The sequence below is a fragment of the Alligator mississippiensis genome, chromosome 6 (genome assembly GCF_030867095.1).
Source record: "Alligator mississippiensis isolate rAllMis1 chromosome 6, rAllMis1, whole genome shotgun sequence".
NCBI classification, from domain to species: domain Eukaryota; kingdom Metazoa; phylum Chordata; order Crocodylia; family Alligatoridae; genus Alligator; species Alligator mississippiensis.
The window spans coordinates 41,701,324-41,725,895 of record NC_081829.1 but is presented as its reverse complement, the minus strand read 5'-3'; the positions used below and the strand labels follow the sequence as shown (position 1 = coordinate 41,725,895).

At 39.6% G+C, this 24,572-nt stretch overlaps 1 protein-coding gene across 4 annotated transcripts in view; it reads left to right on the top strand.

Annotated features, from left to right (window-relative positions):
- Window positions 1-24,572, top strand: part of LDB3 (LIM domain binding 3) — a 222,805-nt gene that overhangs the window by 165,890 nt on the left and 32,343 nt on the right. For all 4 annotated transcript variants that reach the window (XM_019497157.2, XM_059729829.1, XM_019497172.2 and 1 more), the window contains 3 exons: window positions 10,674-10,709; window positions 19,209-19,379; window positions 21,157-21,264. In XM_019497157.2, coding sequence (XP_019352702.1) covers window positions 10,674-10,709; window positions 19,209-19,379; window positions 21,157-21,264 — 315 coding nt within the window. The remainder of the gene's footprint in view (window positions 1-10,673; window positions 10,710-19,208; window positions 19,380-21,156; window positions 21,265-24,572) is intronic.

The window sequence follows — 24,572 nt, the reverse complement described above, 5'->3', positions numbered from 1 at the left end:
TCCAAAGAACTGTCTTGTAAAAAAAACAAACAAACAAACAAACAAAAAAACCAAGCCAAATAGTGAGATATAATGTGTATGTGGACAATGATATACCACCCCCACAATCTTGCCAGTAAAAGCCCAGTGTTAAGCATTTAATGAAGACACAGCAAAGGTGGTGCTACTAGGAAATCAAAACCAAAGGCCTTCCAGGTAAATCTGCTTGTCTGGTTATGACACAGGGAAATGCTCATGTTCTGCTGTGATCTAAGCCTGTTTGATCCCCACTAACCTGTTTCATGAATAACCTTTTCTTGCCCTCTTCTCAGATCTCCCCTGACAGTGACTAGATTCCTAAGGTATACTGACTGCATGTGTTGCATGTTGGGACATGCAAGTATGTATTTGTAAGAAACCAAGCTGGAGAACTTGACCTCTCATGCTTCCTGCCTGAAGGCATAGCAAGAAAGGAGAGGCTCTGATATTTACTTTTCTTAACTATCTCTTTTCACACCTTGCCCACATGGGAGGGATTTTAAGCTTTTGCTATGAAGTAAGTCAATGGAGAGATCACTTTCTCTTGATCATGATTTCTTTATCATTGTATGTAGAAAAGGGTGGGTTAGTATTTTTTCAGCAGGGAGGGATGTAGGCACCATACTAGCATAGCTAAAAAATCCAGTATTTGTATACAGCAGGACTGCTGATTTCATTCTTCCTTAGAAATTGCAGAGATCAGACATTGCTATGTAATCCTTAAATTTAGGTTCTTCCAAAAAAGTTTTAATTTTGAAATTTTTTATGTAGTTTGCAACAGTCTCTTGCACTGGTCTTATTGACTCAGACCTGCCACTATGGCCATAGGAACTGCTTGAGTATCTTTTGCCCAATTTTGTTATAGAATATTGCTACTGGTTAGTGCATATTCTACAAATGTATCAATTTTGTAGTTGCCCATCACCTCCTACCCCTCAGATATTGCGTAGCTACCTCTCATCTTGAAAAATATTTTACTCCAGTCCCCCTCCTAGTTGCAAAAAAAGCTTTTGTGCCCCATTTGTTCTGGTAAAAGCCTTGTGATTCTTCCAAGTAAGGATAATACCTAGATCTTCCTCCATTGTTGTAATCTCCAGGGAGATATGACCTACGACCTCCTCAATTGCCCAAATCTTCACATCTATAAATGTGCTGTGTAGGTTACCAATATCCACCCACACATCTTATTTCGAAAAACAAAGCTAAGTTGGTCCTTAGCTCCATAAGGTGGTACCTTACCTAGTATCAGGAGTTCATGAGAATGGAATCAGTCCCCCTCCCACCTTTTAGCACATATCAGAGTCCCAGAGACTTAGGGGCAATGAATATATATGGGTATCAGTCTCTGTGGAAATATGGGTGATTTTAGAAAAGGAAACTTGACCAAATCAGGTAGACTGGCACCAGTCAAGCTTTGTCCTGGAGTTATGTGCGACTGCTTGTTTCCAAGGCCCACCCCTTGCTTCTGTAAAGATGACATAGTCAAGGACCAGAATGATCAGTTGTAGTATGCCCAATTCATATTCATTTAAAATATAATGTGAGTAGTCTAAATAAAGTTAACCAATGCTGTGAACCCTTCTCAAAACAGTTTGTAGAAAGCAACATATGTAAGCTAATATTGCTGTTTAGGAATTGCAGGGGAAAAGAAAAGGGTACCTTTCAATCCAATCCATGTTCTTCACCTCTCTTTTGTCCTTTGCATGCTCCTACGTATCATTGATGTTTCCTGTGTGGTCTGTAGTGTGTCTCAATTGCGTTCATTACTCATGTACAAGTCTTCTAAGTGTATATGAGGGCATGTCTTTCAGCTGATACAGGTGACTAACCAAGATGTTACTCTAGCAATACTGTCTCTGTGGCTTGCCTGCATTCTTGCATTGCCTTCAATACAACAGGGTACAAAGTTCTTGTGTATGTACTAAGCTTTCAATTAGACATGTCTAATCCAGTGGTTTCTCCAACTGGCATCTGTGCACCATCGATGGTACACAGAGCACTGGCCACTATGCATGAAGTGCTGGATGATCACATGGCAATGGCTTCTCTGCCTTATTGCCAGCTTCTAAATGCATTCAGGAGAGAAAAACCACACTCAATACTTTCTCAATATATCTATTCCATGTAAGCAATTGCTGCAATTGCCACAGAACTATCATTCAGTCAGAAATTGAAGGGAGGGAAGTTAATAAGGTCCACAAGACAATATCTGTGATAAAATCTGATCTGTGATGTGAAAGATCTTGAGAATCTTTGTTCTAATCCCCACTGCTTAGACTTTTGGCTCAGGAACAGGGCAGAAAATGCAAATTAAACATCCTGGCTAGGGACACATACATGCAAACCAGTATTAGTGATCAGAAACTGGTTCAAATCTGTAACACAACAGTTCACATAAACTGTTTTCAAAATGGCTAAAACTGGTTTAAGATGAACCTGGATAGATGCACTATCAGAAGAGCTGTCCCTAGAGGTGTGCGGGGCCTGGGTGTGGCAAGCAGATGGACCCAGGGGGAGGGGGTTTGGCAAGCAGCCAGAGTGGGGGAGGGTGGGGGTGGCGAGTGGCCAGAGCAAAGAGTATGAGGGGCAGATAGTTAGCAGCTGGAGCCTGGAGCCAGCGGCACATGATGCCCACGGCGAGGCCTGTATGGCACTGTGCACAGGGCCCCCCAAAATGCAGGGCCTGGGCCTGGAGACCCCAACTTGCCACACCCCCACCCCCTTGGGATGGCCCTGAGTATCAAACTTAACTGACTTTATTGAACAATGACTTTATTGAACTTCTATCCCAGATCCCCTCTGGATTCATGTTAACTCACCATCCCCCAGCATCCCAAGATGCTTTGCCATCTTCCCTGCAACCCCCTCCCTCCCCTACCTTGCAGGGTTGGTGGGCTAGCCTTGGCTCAAGCTGTCTGTTGCAGCTGAGCAGGGAGGCATATTCTAACAGCACCCCGTACCCGCCCTGGCTTCTGGCCTAGGCCACTGCAGGCATGTAGCTGCATTTCTGGAATCTAAAGTGAATGTGTGTTCACTTGCTTATCAATTCAACAATTCAATCTATGCTGCATAGACTAACCTGCAAAGATTAAATCAATTCAGCCTCAGGCTTTTTGACTCTCTCAGGTTGTTTGACTTGGCCTCTGAGGTAGAGCATTAAACTTATGCCAGTGCTGACCAGCAAATGTAAAAAAAATAATGAATGAAAAGCTGCTCTAAAGAGTCATCAGTCATTCCCTAAGATCTGTTGGATCCAGTTATTCTTTCACCTGCACTAGAGAATGGCTGGAGTTAGTGTAACCCTGGCATTGAGAGAGAAATCATATCCCATTATGCAGCCTCTAGGTTTTATTCTTAAGTCATATTTATCTGCAAGTGATTCTACAACTGTGTCTATTCTGGCACCTTTCTGTGCCTGCTCAGTCAGTGGGTCCACCAAGGATGGACAGAGTGACTAGGGACAAACTCCTCTCCTATGTCAGATGGAGGCTAGGTACAGACATTCAAAAAGTCTGAAGTGGAATCGATCCAAGTTACGCAGTTTTCTTTAAGTGGCGTAGCTTACGTTGGTAGCTAACAGAACACACATTTACCTTTGGTGGGGAGGGGTGCGAATCTTAAACCGGGTTTCACCATTTTTAAACCAGTCTATGTGTCCTGAACTTCTGTTCCGTTATGGGTATCGACCAGTTGCAGATCACTTATACCAGTAAAAGTGTAATGTCTGTACCTATCTGAATAGATAGAAGAGATTTACCCCAAGGAGAGTTTTTTGCTTCTCTGAAATGCATTCATAATTCAAACTTCTCTATGTTGGAAAGGCATTCAGACCTGTATCTCATACATATTATGGAAGCACTCTTCCTGTGATGTTTCTAGACACGTTATTTGGTTATGCCCTTATGCAACAGCATATTAATGAATGTCACTAAAATGTACACATAGCAGGGTGTTGTTTTGATTTATTTCTGTACTGGCTGTTGAGCAAACACAGAATTGATTGCTTTGTTCTTCACCTAATGTATGATGACTGTTTTCTCCTCCTGTGTTGGCTCATGTTTGCACAGACTATGAAGAATATTTCCCCATTATAAATTCAAGAACAGACTGACTTAGTGGGATAAATTGTAATCAGTTTTGGCGTGGGCTGCTCTACTTTTTTTAACTGCAGTGGCTGAGAAAGAGAGACTGGCTTTTCTCCTGCCCCCTTTCCTGGTCACAAACTAAAGTCATAAACTAAACCAGCATGTAAATTGCTGTAATTTTCATCCCTTTGTCCAGTCCTGGTAACTGTTTCATTTTTTTCTCCTTATGTTTTGAAATGTCTTTGTCAAGATGATAGGAGATTTAACAAAAATACTGACTAACACATAGGAATATACTAAAATGGATCAGAAGAAAGGTTCAGTCTAGTCCAGTATTTTGTCTTTTACAATGCCAGTACCAGTTGCCTTAGAGGAAAGTATAGGACATAGTGCAATAGGCAACTGGCCAGCAAAGACAGTTGCTTCATAATTCCAATTAGAAATTAATGTCAAGTAGATTGTTGTTCCCCCCAAAAAATCTAACTTGTACCTAAATATGTTCCTGATGAAATAAGGAGACTGCAAAGAATGGATAACATGTATAAGGAAAACCATTAACATTTAGGAAGAACAAGTTTTTCAGCAAAACATGTAGCATGCTCTGTTCATCCTTTGACTGACAGCACCTTTTTGTAAATAATTCCCTTAAATCTACCATGCATCAGTGGGGAAAAATAGAGCATTTAATCCCTATAACTTTAGTTCCTGATAATCCACAAATTGTCCTTTTCAATCACTTCCTCTCCAAAGAGCATGGACCTCTGTATGTGCTCTGGCAGGTTGGGCAGATTAGTGAATGGTAAGCAGAGCAGAATATCAATAAACTGGGGTAGTTACATAGGCGACTGGTAGGGGTTCACGTGTCCCCCCGACAGCCAACATGAATGCTGTTGGTAGGGCTGGTGCCCCCCCCGATAGGGTCAGCGGCTTCTGCGGGTGCCCCCCCAGGTTCAGGAGGCACCAGTCGCTCATGGATAGTTACATGCTTCTTACTCTTTTCTCAGACCCTTTTTTTAGGGGCCAGTCACGCAAAAGTATTGACCATCCTTAATCCCCATTGGGTTCACAAAAAAAGAGAGAGAGAGGATGGTGAAGATACGGGAGAGTTGGGTTCTGTTGTTAGCAATGCCTCAGGCTTTCTGTGTGACCACAAGGAAGTCATTACCCCCATGACTATAATATAGGGATTTCACTTCCCTGCTGCTTGGGAACATACCAAGTTTAAATTCAGAAATGCTTGTGCAGCACGTAGGTGCTACTTCAGCAATGAGAGAGCATGGAAAAGAAAGCACAAGTATTTCCCAGGGGGCTTTTACCACCCTATCTAATAAGACTGCTAGTGTGAATTAGGTGCCCTACCCCTAAGCCTGTGACAATGAGAGACATTAAACTGATTTAAGAACTTGTCTACACTATGGAGCCTCTCCTACTCTAGCAATGCCATATAATAACTATGTTGGGAAAGTCCCCAAGTCACAAGGCAGAGCATGCGAACAGATCTTTTTTCTGTCAGCCTAACTACATTACCTCCCCAACTGACATCAATTGATAAAACTCCTTTTCCATCAGCCTAGCTTCATCCACACCAGGGTTTTTGCTGGCATAGCTTCTTCAGCTAGGGAGTCAATATACCTGTGCTGACAAAACTTAGCTTTTTGGGAAGATCAAGCATAATGAATTCTTGGGCCTGTGGGCCTGGGACTTGTACATAGGATGCCAGCCCAGCACAGGGATATTGAAGGATATAGATATTGAGGTTTGGTATTTTACATTTGGAATTTAATTGGCTTTAGACTGATGTACATATACATATTGTGTGGAGATAGATAGATAGATAGATAGATAGATAGATAGATAGATAGATAGATAGATAGATAGATAGATAGATAGATAGATAGATATCCAAAAAAATTGCAGTATAGACACCTAGGTCAGGTCTATCTCTGAAGAGATATCAGCTGAATCATGCACTTCATTGAATTAATAAGTCCTGGAATGTTTCAGTGAACTTTTTCAGATTTAAAATAATGTCTTTAAAAAAATGTCATCATTCAAGTGGTTGCTAGTAATACTCCAACTATTACAGTTGCAAGGATTAAAAACTATTTCAATTCTTTCCATACAAGGCATTTTTATAGTCCATTCAACTTGAACACTGAAAAGGGACCTTTCTATTTCTCAGTCATTGATACTTGATATGTCCCTCCTAGAATGTAGAGTTCCAAGTGTAAACACTGCTGGGAAATGTTTAAATCCAAACTTTGATTTTTTCCTCCAAATAACTTTTCAGTGGAATTTTCTTACAAAATATCATTAACCAATCCAAATCTGTTTCCATTGAAGCCAACAGACTTTTCCTAGTCTAAAGTTTTGAAAGAAATCATTATTTAGGGGGGCGGGAAAAAAAGAATAGTAATTTTGGATCCAAGTACCTGACTGGGCCAAATCCAGATGACACAGAATCCAGCAATTGGTTTACTTTGGTGGGACTGTAACTTGATTATTAAATACTGACAGCTTCAAATTGACAGATCTAAATTTAAGATAGGCACTGTGAAAGTACAAAGATACTGCCAAAAATGTGGCTCGCTAAAACAAACAAACAGGGTATCATGGTAACAATTCTTGTATGTTAAAATAATTTCCACTTTAGAAACAGATTAGCCAAGTAAGCCGAGATAGTTTACATTCTACAGGAGGATCTTAAGCAGTATTTAGTAGTGATTTAGCTCTGCTCTCAGTGATGTTAATGGGGATCTTACCAGTGATTTCAGTTAAAGCAGTAGGAACAATTTCAAATTCATTTTTTAAATCCCATTTAAAATGCGTTATGACTTATATAGCAAAAAGTGCAGCAAGCCCATTCAGAGAAACTCCTTTAATGCAGAAGCACAGATCACTACTGAGCTGGAGAAATGAGCCCAGAAAATGGAAAGCAGGGCAGGAGTGAGCCTTGCAAAATAGTTCTAACCCTCAATGTTAATTTGTTGCCAGAGACGACCCAAGTAAGGGGTGGGGCCCCAGGCAAATCAGCCCCCAGATGTGAGGAAGCCAGCAGCAGATTTGGGGTTGGGGGGGCAAGCAGTTGGAGGCACCAGATTCAGCAGCAGATTTGGTGGCAGTAGGGGGGGAGGGTGCCATGCGAATGGATGTGAAGCCAGCAGCAGCATGGAGTCACTGTGCCACTCTGCCCCAGCTCCGTGGGGCCCCCTGAAGCACGGGGTCTGGGACCATCACCCCAATTAGGGGACAGCCCTGTTTGTTCCAAATCTTTTCCTAGGAGCTGTCCTTGTGATCCATTGAAAAATTCATAAAAAGAATTGTCCTTTTTTAATTCACTTTGTTACCATTTTTATTACGAATTTCAAGCTTAATCATCAACTATTATCCTAAGCCTAGTTTGGTTAAGAAACTGGTAGGATTCTGTAGTTGCTGCCACACAAAGGAATGATATGGCTAGGTACACTTTCAATTACATTTGATTACCTAGTCCAAATGTTTACAGCTAATCTCACTGGAAGTTGTCTTTGGCACAAGGTTGGAGCAAGGCTTGAACTCACATCTGTGGACTTATTATAAGGGCCCTTGAGCCTGATACTTCAGTAGACTTTTTAAAGGTATAAAATCAGTTCATTCTCTCTGTCCTCATGATCGTTTCATGCATTGTATTCGCATGGAAAGCAAACATTCCATAATATCCACTATATACTTCCCTATGCAATTGGGATTATGAGCTTAATGGACAAATGTATGACCTGTGATACATATGTGCAACTCTTAATGAAATGTATGAGAGCTGCTCTTATTTTCTTAGAAAGGACATTAACTGAAGTCATAATATCTAAAGCTGTTTCCACTTAGGGAGAGTTTAAATACTAGTTTTTCTTCAGTCTCTAAGACCTCAATTTACTCTTCTCCTCTGTAATCATATTTGTATGATTCACTATAATCACAAGGATCTAAACTTATTTAAATCTCCTTGGGCTAAATATTTCTGTGATGCAATTGCATTAACGGTACTGGGCCTGCACCAGGGATGAGTTGACTTACTATGTAAAATAAGTATAGTGATTTTAGAAACAATTTAATTCACCATTTAAGTAGTAAAAAATGTCCAACTGTAAAGGGTTAGGGTTCAGTCTGGTCCTCAAACCCATCTATCAGCACTGTTAGCCAAATCTGACCTCTAAACCATCTCATTCTTAGCTCAAGCCATTTTCAGTTTGAGGGTGTGTCTGCACATGCTATTAATGTGACAATAAACTCTGGTACAATTTGAGCCGGAGTAAACTAATCCAGATGTTACTATCTGCAGTGTTACCATCTCTAGTGTTTAAGTGCAGTAATTTAGTCTGACTGTCTGACAGGACTATCTGATGGCACTGTGAATTAGTCTACACCAACCCAATTGCCATGCATGTGTAGATGGTGATGCTTTACTGTGCAGTAAATTAGTCTACTGTGCAGTAAAGCACACATGTAGATGTGACACAAGAGAAGAGAAATAGTCCCTCAAGCTGAAATGTCTTCAGCAATTAAAAGTGTGTGTGTGTGTGTGTGTGTGTGCGCACGCGCGCGCACCTTTGAGTTTCTTTCCCTTTGCTCTGAATCACTTCCTTTTCCCTTGCTGTGTTCTGTGGGATTTTGTTTCTTACAATCATTTCATACCTCTTTCTCTTTAACCTTCACAGTTCCCCTGCTATCACCATTCAGCAGTGCCCTACACATATTACCTCAGTGAAAGAGTTAGGGTGAAATCTTGACCACAATGAAGTCAAGTGAAATTTGTCTCCACTGGAGCCAGGATTTCACCCAGTTTGTATATCTGAAAGATGGACTCTAACTTTAAATATGGAGGCTTAATGCTGCTAGCAGCTTTGTCCCAATTGTTCATCTTTTATGGCTGGGACTATGTATTTTTTCTACCATATTTTTCTACACTGAAAATAAACCATGCTTTGGATTGTCAAGGCTGTGAGTGTTTTTAACATTCTTGCATGACTTCAGTTCTTGGTTTATTATTTTAACACTTTGCTTTTTGCCAACTGTTCTTGCTAATACCCTCGTTTCAGACTGGCTACTCTATACATTATATTCCAATGAACTTGAAACTTGGTCAAACATAAAGATATTGTTTGGTTTGTCAGTGCTACAGAGTGGTAAATTAATCCAGTTAGGAGACTCTCAGTGGGTGCTCTCCTGTACACTTCACCTCTGCTCTCCCAGATTTCCCCCCACTAGAACCAGGAGACCCCAGAACTGGGGCACCAGACAGGAGTGGAGCCAGAGGTTACAGCATCCCCAGGAGATGGAAGGGTGCAAAGTGCTGACAGTCAACTACATTTTCCCCATTCTCCTGAGGTTGAGGGGCTGGAAGTGAAGGCAGGAATTGGAGCTGCAGGCCTCAGCAGTTCAGTGTTCCTCCCCCTGGCTAGATAGTACACCAGACCTTGAGTGGTTTTGAATCACTCCAGCCAGGATGTCTTGGCAAAGAGCTGTACATCTGCCTGTAGCTGAAATGCTCTGTTTTTGAAGTGCTTCAAATGTTACATCTCTTTCCACCTCCAAGCTTCAAAATAAAACAGGTTTTTTTAAGTGTTCCATTAAACTGTGGAGCTGCTCAGACCAGGGGATAAGGGTCAGAAATGTGTTTGCTGGTTCTACCCTTCCAGTGGCCCTCCAGGCATCCTGCCCTCTCTTTGCAGCAGAGGACAATGTGGGGAAGAGTGATAGGGATGGAGTGTTGAGCCCAAAACACCTTCCTTCCTCTCTTTCAAATTAAACTTAGTATCTTTTAGGGGAAGCAATGGCATAAAGGCTGGATAGGGAGGAGAGAGAAGGCCATGTCTCTGTGATCTGTAGGATTGCTATGTTGCTTAGCACTAGCAGATCTCCACCCCCCTTGCAGAAAAACCATGCCTAGGCTCTGTATCTAGGCTGGACAAACTACCTTTCTGGATTTTCAAGAGCCAGACATTAAAAGGCAATGAGCACACAATGGTTTTGTACATCTTCTCAGAACCTTGGATGTCCAGGCACATGCTGGTTCTGACTGTTTGTCTTTAAAAGTTGGAGTTGACCCAGGAATATATCCTACTGACATGCTGTTGGTCTTTAAAAAAAAAAAGATGGAGCCACTGCTAAAGTCAAACCTGTCCATGAAACAGTGTATTGGTTGTGAAAATAGTGGCTAATTTTTAACTAAGCCTCTGTCACTGAGCCTCCAATTATCAATTAAATTTGATAATTCGATAAGCCTCTGTCACTGAGCGTCCAATTTGCAATGAAATAGTTGTCTGCAATTAAGAAAGAAAAAAGAAAACTGCCAACAAGGTGCCACATGGGGAGGGTTTCAACACATTCTCTACTTCTTTGTCAAAAACAAGTGTTCTGAGTCTGGGGTATTTTTCACTACTGGAATTATCAGGAATAACTGGAACACCACTTTAAAAGCTTTTGCCAACCAAACAACTGTTCTCAATCTGCCTTCTTTGCTTATTTTTCTTTCTGTTTCCCCCACTACTGGTAATTGCCCTTCCTTTATTCATATTCTATCCCCTCCTTTCACAGAGGCAAGGAAAATGTTGCGGCAGCAGCTGAAAACAGGTAATGTTTGCTGTGTGTTCTGCTTTCTTTCTGTTCAAAGGTTCTGTCCCACTTACTCCATAAAGTTATTATCTTGAAATACCCATCAGGTATATGCACTGTTTGAACAAGTGAATTATTGTGTTGTTCCAGCTAAGGAGGTTTGCTAGAGATTTTTATTTTAATTTAGATTTTCAAAACATATGTGACAGGATGGCAGAGTATATGAATTGTGCAAAAATACATTATGTTCAGATTATAGAAACCAGAAAAAAAAGAAACTTCTTATCAATGTTCTTGAAAGAGAATATTGCAGTGGCTTGATAGAGATGCACAGGAGGAGTTTAATAACAATTTCACTTTTGAAAATCCAATGTTATAGTTTAAGCTGCTCAATTGTTCTGTAAAATCCAAACTAGTGGAACTTCTTGGCATTTTAAAGCAATCTTGGTATGTTAAATACAATTCGATGTCTGATTCTTGAGTTGTATTGGTAGATCTCGGGTTTAAAAATATTACCTCTTCCTGAATATAATCATCACCTGCATTTAGAAAGTGCTTTTCCTCCCTTAGGTTCACAATGCATTTTAAAACTTTGTTTTAGAGAAAGTGAGCAAGAGTGAGCATGCACTAGTTATGTGGCTATATCTCATAAAGGAAAAACATAATTCCAACACTAAGACCTAAAATGCAGCTACAGTATTTCTAGAGCTAAACAGTGCAACTCTAAGTGAGCACACCCAGGAGCAAATCACAAGGAAGTGTAGTAGCATGGTCACACACCCTTTTTTGTGGCCCTACCACAAAAGCAGTGACCAGGGACTTTTTTGAGCCCCCAAAGCAGGCAAGAATTCCCCTCTCCTTCCCTACCCCTCCCTTGCCTGCCCTTGCTGCTGTCCCCAGCTGAACTAGGGGCAGGGGGGCAGTCCAGAGCTTCAGGGAGTAGCTGTGTGAGGAGCCAGGCTCAGCCAGGGACAGTGGCTGAAGGAGGTTCCTCCTACTCCCACCCCTGTCCCCTCCAGGTATTTCCTGCCAGCCTGGGAGCCAGCACAAGGAGGACAACCTACCCATGACCATCACCATGGCTGTTTTCAGCTGAGCCTGGCTCCCTGGGTAGCTGCTCCTTGCAGCCCTGCCTGGAGCAAGGCAGGAGCAGCTCTGGACATATCCCTGCCCCCAGGTCAGGCAGGGACAGCAGCAGGAGTGAGTAGGGGAGTGGGGGAATGGGAGGAAAGGTGATGCACTACTGAGCATGGGGCAGGGCAGGAGGGAGTGCCAAAAAGGGAGAGTGAAGATGGGATTCTTAGCTGATTTGGGGACTTAAAAAAAAGTCCTGGCTGTTGTTCTCATGGTGTTGTCGTCTGTCCATACTGATAGGTGTGGGAGGAACTGGGAGCAGGGATACAGCCACCCCTGCAGCACTGGTCTCTGCCCATGAACACAGTGAATTTAGTGTATGCCAAGATGGGAAGATCCATGAAAATGTCTTCCTCTGACTCTTGGTTACATTACATGCAATAAGCACTTACCTTTTCCTTCTGCTTTTAAGATTTCTCATGTTTGAAGAAAGGCATCATAGAATTAAAACCAGTATAATTGCCAGCATTCTCTTTCACAACATATACAGTTATAACTGGGATGAATTATAATCCCAAAAGGAGGGGGGAAAAATCAAGTTTACTTGGTCATGCCATAAGTTTGGAGCAGGGGAAAGACCTGATTTCATTAAATAATTATATTTAAACTAAGTATCAGAAGCAGGTAGTGAATGGTAGTATGTTACCAATGTTACTGCTTATGTTAAAAGCGCCCATTGGATTACAGAGTTGCTCCACTGAAACTGAATAATAAATCTTTTTTTTATTATTTGAACAATTTCTCCTATGTGGGTGATTTTGGTGTCATGATAAAGCTGCTGAAACTCAAGTGATTTGTAATCTTTTCTCCACTTGTCAGTGTCTCACTTCTGTTACATGTATTATTTTGATGTCAGTGATGTGGTTTGCAGTTTTAGCTGAAGTATAAAGAAACTCTAATGAATCTGCCTAGATCTGTCTTGGATCTCAGAACCTCTCCCAGCCATAGTCTTTAGTTTACCATTGAAGTCTAGCATGATTTCTCTTATAATGCTGTGTGAATGTGCAATGGTATGAAAAGAGACTAAGATAAGAGGACAGTGGTGATTAACATAATTTTTCCCACTAAAATACAAGATAGAAAACTAAGGCTTTCATTGTCAAACCGAGAACTAACTTGGCTTTACAATAAGGCCAGCAGTTTCTCACTCTTTCTCCTATGTCCTTGCCCAGGGCACTGAAATACTAAATCCTACAGTAGAGGACTTCGAAATGCTCCCTCACTTGTTACATGATTAGCACGTGGAGAATGATGTGGAACAAATAAACCCCTTTTTTAAAAGCACTGGCTCTTCTTTAGGCTGAAATTCTTCACTATTCACTTAAAACTGGTAATATGGTTAAGAATATATCTCATGCACATGCTCCCTTGTAATCTTTGTTACTCAGGCCTACAAGTACTACACATGTGCCACAGTATGTGACCTCAAGTATATGGCATCTTACTAAGTCACGCACCATGGATGCCAACATTGACAAAGCTAAACCAGTGGCCTCCGAGGGTTCAAGTCAGAGGGAAGCCAGTTTCAGCAGTACTGGCAAGAAAGCCCCTCTTACTTCTTCCAGTAATCAAAGGTACACTGCAACATGTAACTGCATAACTGACCTGGTTTGCAGCTTTGGTATGGTTTTGTAATAACCTTCTCTAACTCTTTTATATGGAAAATACCATTACCTTAAGACAAATATCTAGGTAGCTATGTACTATGAATTCTACTAACTTTTAATTTATGTAAACATCCTGTTCTAAGTGACTTTTCTAATGGCTGCTACTACCAGTATGGAGGGGGCAGCCAGAAAGGCAGTAGTAACAGATGAACAACGATCCCTTTTATTTGCTTGGTGAATGTTGACTTGTTTTTCTTTCTACAAATGCAAATATAGAACACTCAAATTGTGTCCCACTCTAGATGCAGCCTCCTACATTTTTAACATTAGCATACAGGAGGAGAGATTGTTTCTTTGATTGCTCACTTTGATTTATGCTCCTGTATAATTTCAGTATTTCATCCTATTTGAGATTTCATGGGAGGACCCAGAAATATTACTTTGTGCACTGCCTATATGAAATAAAGTACAAATTTAATAATCTGCTGTTTAGCTATTTTTGCAAGATTCTTAAACCAATAATCTCTCAAAATTAGGACTCTTCTGAGACAAAGGAGACTGAGCTCTACTTATTTTTGTGTGTGCGCGCGTGCACGCATACGCACACGGGTGTATGTGTTTACCTTGTTTGTTAATCCTTATCACCTGCTTAATCTCTACTGATACATATTCCTTTTCATGTGTGATTAAAAGTATGGAACTGACTGAGATCTTACATTTCCTCTGATTATCTGCTTAAAATATAACATTCTGTAAAGACTGATGGAATTTGGCAATGGCTAAAAATGGACTGAAGAACCTAACAGTAAATGTCTATAAGATATTTAATCAGAAAACTATTCTTTAACCTCTGATGTTCCATACCAAATCCATTTTGTGTAATGTGACTTCCTTAGCAAACATAAGGAACTCAGATTAGCTAAAAATTCTGTTTTTCACTAGTCTCAGGATTATATACCAGGAACCTCCTAAATTATAATATGGTCTCCATCACTCATTCCCACTGTAGCATTTATTCAGTCTCAAATTACACCATTCAGTGAATTGCATGTGGTAATTGAGGGCAGTAACTTTGTATATGTACTAATACTAGGGTTGTGTGAAGCTTTGGTCCCTGATTCGATTCGGAGGAGATTCAGCCTGATTAGGTGGCTGAATCTCTTAATCTGAATCAAATTAGGAGACCCTTTAATCTCTCCGAATCTAATCAAAATCCTCTGAATCAATTTGGAGAGATTCGGAAAGATTTGGCGATTCAGACATAGAAACAACTTTAAATGTTTTTTCTACATACCTCAAGGTAGCAGGCAGCTCATGAATGCTGTAATGCTGGGGCAGATGGAGCATCCCACAGTAGTGCAGGGGGGTCCCCAGTGCACTCTGCAGCAGATCCAGAAGTGGACCAGAAGCACTTCTGGTCCACTTCTAGGTCCTCCAGGGAACACACCGGGGGCCCCCCCACGTCTCCTGGCTCAATGACTGTTGCCTCCTGGTTCTGGGGGGGGGCACCTGGGATCCCACTGCAGCCAATCACCAAGCCACGAGGGGGAAAGGGGGCCCCCCAGAGGACCCAGAAATACTTCCAGTCCACTTCAGGGTTGAACGCCAAGCATGCAGGGGGCCCCCCTGTGCTCCTGTGGGATGTTCCATCCACCCCAGCATTGCAGCATTGATGAGCCGCACCTGGTACCTCAAGGTATGTAGAAAAAAATTTAAAGCTGTGTCTATAGCCGAATCACTGATTCTCCGAATCAGCATTAAATCTTCAGATTCGGCTAAATCAAATCGGGAACAGTGATCCGAATCAGTGAATTGAATCACTGTCCCTGATTGAGGTGAAATCCAAATCCAAATTGAATAGGGCCTGTTTCACACACCTCTACCAAATACTATTATTCCTATATAACAAGAATGATGATTTACTAAACAAGCTGCAGAAATGAGCCATTCTTTTACCTGTATGAAATGTCCCTTCTGTAGAGCAGTGGGTGAAATCCTGGCTTTTCTGTAGTCAGTAGCATACCACCCATTGACTTCAGTGGGACCATTTTTTCTCCTTGATGATTTACAGGATATGTAAAAAAAAAAAAAAAAAAAAAGTTCAGGTGATCTGAGTACCAGCATAAAAATGAAGGGCCAAACTCTTCTTTTATTTATCCTGTTGTATATTTTAAGTGATTTTGGTAAAGATAGCAAAGATGATCTTGGTTCTTCCTTAAGAACTAGAGAAGCAGTAGGCCATAAGTGCAGAAGATACAGGTAGCCAGATCACCTTGCTGTCTCTGCTGTTTATATATGCTTCATATTTTGATGTTCTTATTCTATTCAATACTGACTATATATCATGGTGATCTGCTGTTGTAGGAGGGGGATCCAGTCTCCTAGCGTTTAGATTTCAGGCTGCTAAGACACCTTGCAAAAAATATTCTGATGTGAATGGTTTGTATATTTATCATGTGTTCTAATATGCTTACATTCACTTTTTATATCTCCAAAAATACATTAATTCACCCCAAACTTGTTCCGACACACATTCATGTCCACACAGGTCCTTAACTTCCCTTTGTTTGATTAATCAGTAAGTATATGTTGTGCTGCAACTCTTGAGCACCCCCACTGTATGCTTACATTCACTAGGTGAAACTCTGGCCTTTATTGAAACGTATGACAAAATTCTCATTGATCTCAAAGGAGACAAGGATTTCCGTTTCTTTATTTTGCCTTCCTGGGTTGTGTTTGTTGTTTAGGAAAGAGCCACAGTAAACTTCATCTTGTTTGTATAAACTTCATCTTATTTCATCTGTCCACCCAAGTTTGCCAAATCTAAGATACAAGTGTAAAATTTAGAATTTGTTTATTTTGGTATGACTACTGCTTAAAACAGAAGACACTCAGCTATGCATTGCTTGCAAAGAAACAAATGCGATTCATATTTCTTGAGCCAGAGCTACTGTGTAATGTACAGCATTGTAATTGTACAATGTCTCTTCCTATAAATAGTAATGTATAATGTTGAAACAATGACTAAGGTAAATGAATTCACATGTTAAAATAAGGCATCAGAACAAGGAACTTTAGATTTGTTTCAGGTATGTGTGTATTGTGATGAGAAAGCTTTGTGAAAAAGTTGCAAAGCATGTTCTGAATCCCAAATTGTAGACAATGGAGGGATTTTCAGTGGAATTCTGTAGATAATGATGGATAAAATACATAAAAGTAGTAACTATGGATTTGACTTATGGATTTGACTTTTATTATTATGAGTTGGTTAAAACCCACTGAATCAGTCACCCTTCCATTCAGACTAAAGAAGAAGGCCCCTTTGTTTAGTAAGAGCTGAAATAATAGAGGCTACCACATAAAACACACACACCTGACAAGCATGAGTAGAATATGTACCACATAGACAGAGGGTTTTCCTAAACCCTGATAGAGCAAATACATTTAGGAGCCTGACCTGAGTAGCAGAGTTGTATCTGTGTTTTGAGGGACTTGGAAGAAAACTGGAAGTGAGAACAAGCATTGGGAATGTGGTCCTGAGATAAAACTAACAGAGAGCTTTTGGGCTACCTGTAAACGAGGAACTGTGAATAAAAACTCTGCATCTTGTTTGATTCCTGCTGTGTTCAAGGAGAAATCTGTGTAAATAAAGGAGGAATCTTTATACATTCTTTGTAAATAAACAGGATTGCGTCATAAAAATTATGATTAATCACCATTATCTCCTCGTAACCTGAACAACCTACAAGCCCCAGAATTATGTCTTCCTATTAAGGTCAAAAGAAGTAACTATGTTAATCTTTAAACATGGTATTGCAATAATAGCTTTGCCAGAATTCAGGGCTACTGTGTAATCTACAGCTCTAGATTAATGATGTAATGATAGCTGTCTTGTACTGTGATAATGGGTAGGACAAATGAATCCACAGCACATTAAATGTTGCGTCAAGAACAATATGGGTCAGGTCTGGGTTTCAACTCTATGTATTCCATTATAAGTGGAAGTTTCAGTAAAAACCTTGCATAATAATTTGAAAACCCAAATTATAGATTGATATTTTCAGAGGCATATTTATTATGCAGACAATGATGAATGAAATGCAGAAAGGGAACAAACTGTTGGTTTCTAAATATTAAATTAGATTTGATTTTCACTTTCTTTTCATTCACATTTTGTTTTGGGTTTTTTTTCAAATGAGATTGTTCTATGAGTCTGATTTGTTTATCTCATTTGGTATAACTGGCTGGTGCAGCAGTCATTATTCTCTGTCATTATTCTCTTTTTAAATGTAATTATTTTTAAAGTATTCCAATGTCAGACTTAGCTCGTGTAGAGTTCCTCAGAAACACAGTATTACTAAAAACTGGGAAAGAAAAGATGGTCTAATGAAGGGATGTCAAACATACAGCTCATGAGGTTGGGTTATCCAGGCCAGATTCAGCCCACAGAGGTGGGTCATCTGGCCTGCAGGACTTCTCTCTGGCCAAATGAGTCACTTCCTGATTCATCCTGTGGCTTCTCACTGCAGCTCCTAGACTCTCTGCATCAACATAGCCATACCCAGGGGGTTAATGCTGCTTCTGCCCTTACCTGCCAGGAAATTTTAAGTTTTTGATTACCACTCAACATGCAAATCTGTAGCAGAACAGCAGCAGTGTTAACCCCCATGTAGTGGCCTTGCTGAAACAGTGGCTCTGACAGCCATGGCAAGAAGCCCCATGGGCCAGATCCAAAATTAGGTCACCTGGTCCACAAAAAGCCACATGGTCCAGATGCAGCCTGCCACCTCATTCAAGTCTGATACCCCTGGTCAAATGGATACTGTATGTCCTGTGTCCCTGGGCACATGTGTAAATGCTGCACACAGAAGCAATAACCTCTGGCACAAAATGCTCTGGAGTTTATTTCATTGCATTACTATTCATGTGTTGACCTACCCAGCAAGTCTGCTTTGCAGTTAGATAACCATTGTTCTACAGACCTTCATGTGTGCCACAAGAGGTGTAGAAGCCACCTTCAGTTCTCAACTGGGCTTGTAAAAAGCTGATATAGAAATGCGTCTATGCTGCTTTCTTTTTTTAAGCTCTGCTCGTGGGGTGTATATGGGCAGGGCGTGGCATAGATAGATTCTCTATTCTATGATGTGGTTATGTCAGAGCTAAGTAGAGAATCACTGAGCCACAGTACCCTCTCTAACTCCTTTCCTCCCATATATTGCAGAAAATTGATTACACCCAAATTGAAACTCTATCCTATTATATCTGATGAGTAGCAATGTTGTAGCTATTCTGCTATAAAAGGCTATGATAATATTCTATAAATTATTTTCATCCATCCATGTTTTTTCAAGTGTTTAAACCTGATTTGGAAGTTAACATTTTGTGTGAGTGGATGAAACCTACCCCCATGCCAAGAGCTCGTAAGAGGTTCCACACCATTTCCTAAGTCCCACAGGCTGGGTGCTCTTGCCATTGACTTCAGTGGAAGCAGGACTTGGCACTGAGGCCTTATGCACTATATAAGATCTGGGGTGTATTTCACTCACGTGAAATCATTATTGAACTGAGCATTGAACTGCATTTTACTCCTAATTGCAATTACAGAAGAAGCCTAACACATGTCCTTGTTTTACTTTGCATAATTGTGCTAGTCTCCCAATAACATAGCTTGCCACTCTGTTTGCAGCTCTGCCCAAACACAGTGGGTTTTATACCTTTACACAGTAAGCATACACTTTTTTAAGATGCTTGTTTTATTCAATTTAACTCTAATTAGTACCCCTGTTGAGCATGCTCCAGTGCCTACCAGCTCTGCCTCTGCTCCTATGCCAGCTACTTCAGCCAATCAGCCTGCTACTGTTGCTCAAAACACAACCAATCAGATGACACCACCTTCAGCCAGCCCTACTTCAGTAGCACAAGACTCCTTCTCATCCTCTTTCCAAAGGTAATGCTTTTTTGCTTTATCTGTTTGCATACGTCTCGCTGTTTGTCCTAAAAAAAGGCTGTACACAAATTCTTTAATGCTAAATCCTGGACAGCTTTATCCTACTGTGCATGGTTCCTTATGTTTCAGGATTGAATTTGTTGTTGTATTGTGTAATTTGCAAGGAAATTGCAAAATATAATGCAAATCTCCAAACAACATCAAATGTTACTTCAAATGAGGAATAAAATTTACATTTTCAAAAGTCAAAACTTACATTAAAATATAAATATTTTCTCTGATATAGTAAGGACACTACATTTTGACAGTATTTAAAATGGTGAGTGGAAATTCTTTATATTGATGATTGAGGTATTCAAATCAATTGTAAAGAAATATCCAGATTAATAAACAAGCTAGCAAAAAGAAGTGTTTCTGTTTCAATATATCTAATTAATTATATTATACTTTGGAGGCTCTAAGAATAATAACACACTGTACAAATAAGGACCTTACATATTTAGTAGAATGTGACAGTGCTCAGCTATATGGTATGTGCAATGTACAGGACATCAAAGATCCATACACTTAATGGTTGATTTCTCTATGACACTAAATCAATTAGTCTTTATTGCATTAATTGTTTTTATTCTGTAATGAAGTTTAACTGTACAGTTAAAGTAAAATTTGAGAAGGAACATCTACAAGACCCAGGATGTATATGATAAATCTTGTATAATAATGGGAGTTATAAATGTATATCTAGAATTAGGAGACTATTCAAATTGTAGGGAAAATGTATGTATGTCATTGCCATTCATATTATAGTAATTGCTAAAAGAATAAGAAAGAATGTGTGGGGAGGGGGTTTCTTTTTCTTTTCTCTTTACAGTTTTTTGTTACATGAATCATTCCTAAAAGCTAGGGAAATTATTTACTTTTGCTTCTTTTGTCTTGCACATTTTAACACAATTTAATGTTCAAAAACAAAACATTTCTTTTTAATATTTAGAAATAGCAACCTTTTTTGTATTTGCTAATATTTCAGTTTTCTTTCTAGCCATGATTTGTTGGACTCTATAGTATTTTTATTACAATGATGAAAGAGCAAGTTTCTTCCTAGCTATTGTTTGTAGGACTCGTTAATATTTTTAAACTGATGGTAGAGAGTCAGATAACCATCCAGTAGGAGGAAATCAAAATGAAGTATAATGCCATCATTTCCCATTATGTGGAAAACCATTTCACATGGCATAAGTTAAATAAATTTAGCCCATAGTTGAGCTTTATTTAAACTGCAATATGATAAAAATGGAATATGTAATACAAACCTAGAAAATCAATTCTTATTCCATATAGTTAAAAGTATAAATATCTTATGGGATTGGTCACAAAAATATTGATCATGAGTCTTTCACACTTACCTTTGGCATTGTCTGAATATTGAGATGTATTGAGATGTTTGAATAGGAAGTCAAAGTACATCTTGTTCTTTACAAATATACCCACAAAAAATACTTGCTTGAAATACCAGCTCTGTTATCAATCCATACACTCCAGTTTTAATATTCTTTCCATAACCTGTGAATTTTGTCTTGTGTTCTATAGGAATGTGCTTGCTTGTGCTATACTGTAAGTCTGCAGATGTATTCCACAGAAAACACATGTGTTGCTGGTAACTATACAGTGGTCCTCTTGTCTCTGAACTCATACAAGGCTTGATTCTGAGATGTTGCTATTTTCGTCCTTGTTAAATTCTTTTGTATATGCTTTCATGCTTTTACTGTGTCCTCTGCAGAGTGTTTGCAGCCCCCACCTCCTTTTCACAGCCTAAACCTTTCACTGGGTCCAAGAACGTGTCACTAGCAGCTTCAACTATTTTGTGTGCTATCTCTGCTCAGTCTAGGTACATTTGCAAATATCTCTCCTTTTTCTTTTTTACTTTGTTTTCACTCTTGGGGTTCCCAGACTGGCTTAGGAAAGCACTGAATCAAATTCACTCTGTGGAGCAGCCCGGTTGTTTGATCCAATTAGTTGTCTGGAATTAAGATCATGTTAAAAATAAGCCTTGATCATTCAAGTATTAGCTTTAAAACATAAATAAAAAAAGCCTTAGAGCTTAAACCCATCCCTGTATGTCAGCTTTAAACTGGTTAGTTTGTAAAGTGTTTGCACTCTAAAGCTGAGAACATTTGTCTAATTAGGGCATATGGCAACCCCCGACTATTTGGTTTAGGTTTGGTTTTGTTTTTTGTTTTAAACTTTGGATTTTAATGTGACTAGCTGATCCATTTCTAAAGGTTCATTGGTTCTACTTCTGTTGTGTTTTTAGACCATGATTAACTAAGGACAGATAGCTGGGGTGGAACTTTAAAAACAGTGCTATAATGCCTTTCTGTCAGGCTTTCCCAATTGCTATTGTTCATTAACCCTTCAAGAAGCCTAACAACGGAGAAAAATCAGATTTGTTATTTGAGCCCAATCTATAACAACATGAGGAGAGAGAATGAGTAAGTAAAAGAAATGAGGTAATCATTATCTATGTCTGTTAAACTTCAGCATAAAAAGGCTGTGAGGAATCACCCAGGGGCATGACTTGCAATGAAGAAAGACCATAAGTTCAAATGCTAAAACTGGGGAAAGATAAATACCCCTATCAATCATAGTATGGGAAGTTATAATAGCTCAGACTGTTATGTTTGTTCTCAGAGGTCTGACACCTATGCAGAAATGAAACAGGTAAAGAATGGAAAAGAAGTCTGGATTCAGGAATGTTAAACAACCATGTAGAACACTCCATCTGCTTCTATAATTCCTATATGCAACAGCTAAAACACTACCAGCCAAATTTAGTCCTGATGTAATCCTGCAGTGAAAATACACCAGATTTCTTTTGAGAGTTTACACCAGTCTCACTCCTTTGACACTGTTTCATTAGCACCGAAGAGCAAATTTATTGGTTATCTGTTTCTGTATATTCATGTTTTTACGGCCTGCTCTGGAAAGCACTTAGCACCATGGCTCCTCTTAGCACCAAGTTGGCTGTACAAGAGTGGACAGTAGACATCTGGTAGTAATGTTTACACGATAGAATTCTTAATTTGCATTATTTCCATATGCTCTTTAACATTTCATGATACATATTTCAGGTTATGCTTAGGAGCATTTATCCCAGCTGATTATTCAGATTCTTTATTTGTGACAAAACTCGTGTCTTACGTTCAGTTTCTCCCTGCTGCCTACTTCACTCAGTGATGTCAAAACTAATACTCCAGACTTCTGACATTTAAGTACCAAAGAACTTATGTTATCACAGTTGCTGGGTTGTCAGGCAGCACTCTGTGAATCTATAAATCAAGGGAGAGGAGTCATATTTATGTATACTTCAGGTAGATCCATCAAAAATGAAGGAGAAATAAACAAGTTAAACTGACACTCTTTTTTTAACAACACCACAGTTTTGTAGCATGGTTGTTATTTGTAACAACTCTACCGACACCAGACCTGATGCTGCTATTCTGACTCAGAAACATTATCTGCCAAAAAAGGAATGGGCCGGGAATATATGCACTGATACAGGAGATATTACAGGAAACTTAAGTTGCCTAGGTTCTTTGTTAATTCTTCCTTCAATTGATGGAGCCATTGGAAATTAAAAGAATTCCTGAGTCTTCTTGAAATAAAATCCCAGAGCTATGTTTTGCAGTCAGACTTGGTTGACAGGTTAATTATCAAAGCACTTTGCAAACAAAGCTAGGAAGCTTCCCCTGAACCTGACATTTTGAAAAACATAAAATAACAGAGGAAAAAATCTTGTATGTCTTTCCTTTAATTTATACCCCAGGCACTATAGTGGAATTAATGTGGTGTAAATTAGTCCAGAATTGGTCTTTGTGCATATATGCAATGCTAGTAGGTCACTTAACCCTGCTTGGTAGTATCTCCTGTTATTCCACAGTATATTTACTAGGGCATTGGTGGTGGGCCGACCATTTTGGCAAGCACGTCACAAATTAGCCCCACACCCTCTCCAAGTGCCATGCCAATTCTCTTCCTTTACCCAATCTGCTGTTCTGCTTTCTGCTCCCTACCCTATGGTCCCTGTCTGACCTGCTGCTTTGCTTTCTGCTCCCTACCTTTATCTGCTGGTAGGTTGCCTGTCCCCTCCCTGATCTGTGCACCACACACACAGGCTACGCATTCGACTGTTAGGGTAGCGCAAGGGCAAGGCAAAGTGTAGTTTCACTTTCTCTAAACACTGTAAATGCTGTTTCTGGCTGTATACATTCCCAGTGTTGGGTGTGAGAGAGTCATAGCCCTCATATTCAAAACCAGTTCGAATTAAAAGAACAATGTCCTCCTAGAAGCCTCTCATGACAGTAGTGTTCAATTCTGCATTACTTAGTCACATACATGTGCTTTTCAGTTGGAAATGTGGTAATTAATTTTTTGGTTGTAAATATCTGTGTAACAATTACTCTGACAGACTGGTAACTGTTTAGATGTCTTCCATTTTCTATGATAATTGCTGGTATACATTTAATTGTTCAGTTAACTTTGTGATGGATACATTTTGTTGTAAAATGAATAGTATTTCCACTTCTGTCCTGGAAGTGATAGTTTCAAAACTACAAATCACGTGCTAACTACACAAAATTTCCCTGTATTATCAAACTAGTCTTAATTTGATTATATCATTTGCATAACTGCTTCATCCTTGAAACAGAAAATTGTGCTTTATCTGTTTCTCATTTCCTTTTAATTCCACACCCTTTTTCATTTACACTTGGAAAGCAGACTTCTACCCATAATGGGTTCCTAACACTAGGTTCCTGACTCCGTATTTTGCCATGCAAACAAATGGCCTGACATTTCAAAGTGCTAAGTGCCCAGCAGCTTTCACTGAGAGAAGCTGCTATTTATTTCAGTGCCAAAAATATAGATTTAGAGGCCCAACTTTAAACATGTGTTTTTAGAAATCTTTGTCCTAAAATATTGGAGAAAAAAGTTGTTAACTGAATACCTTTGCTGCTTTTATCAGACAGTCTTGTCCATTACAATGGTTTATAGAACATTTTGGTTCAAGCTGAAATATGAGGCAGCTTTGTTCTTAAAACAGCTTTCAGCCTCTGCTTCCTACACAAAATTATTTAGCTTGATTGGAAATAAGACTTTTCCACTTTGCCTAATCCAGTCTAGTGATTTTTCTCTGGA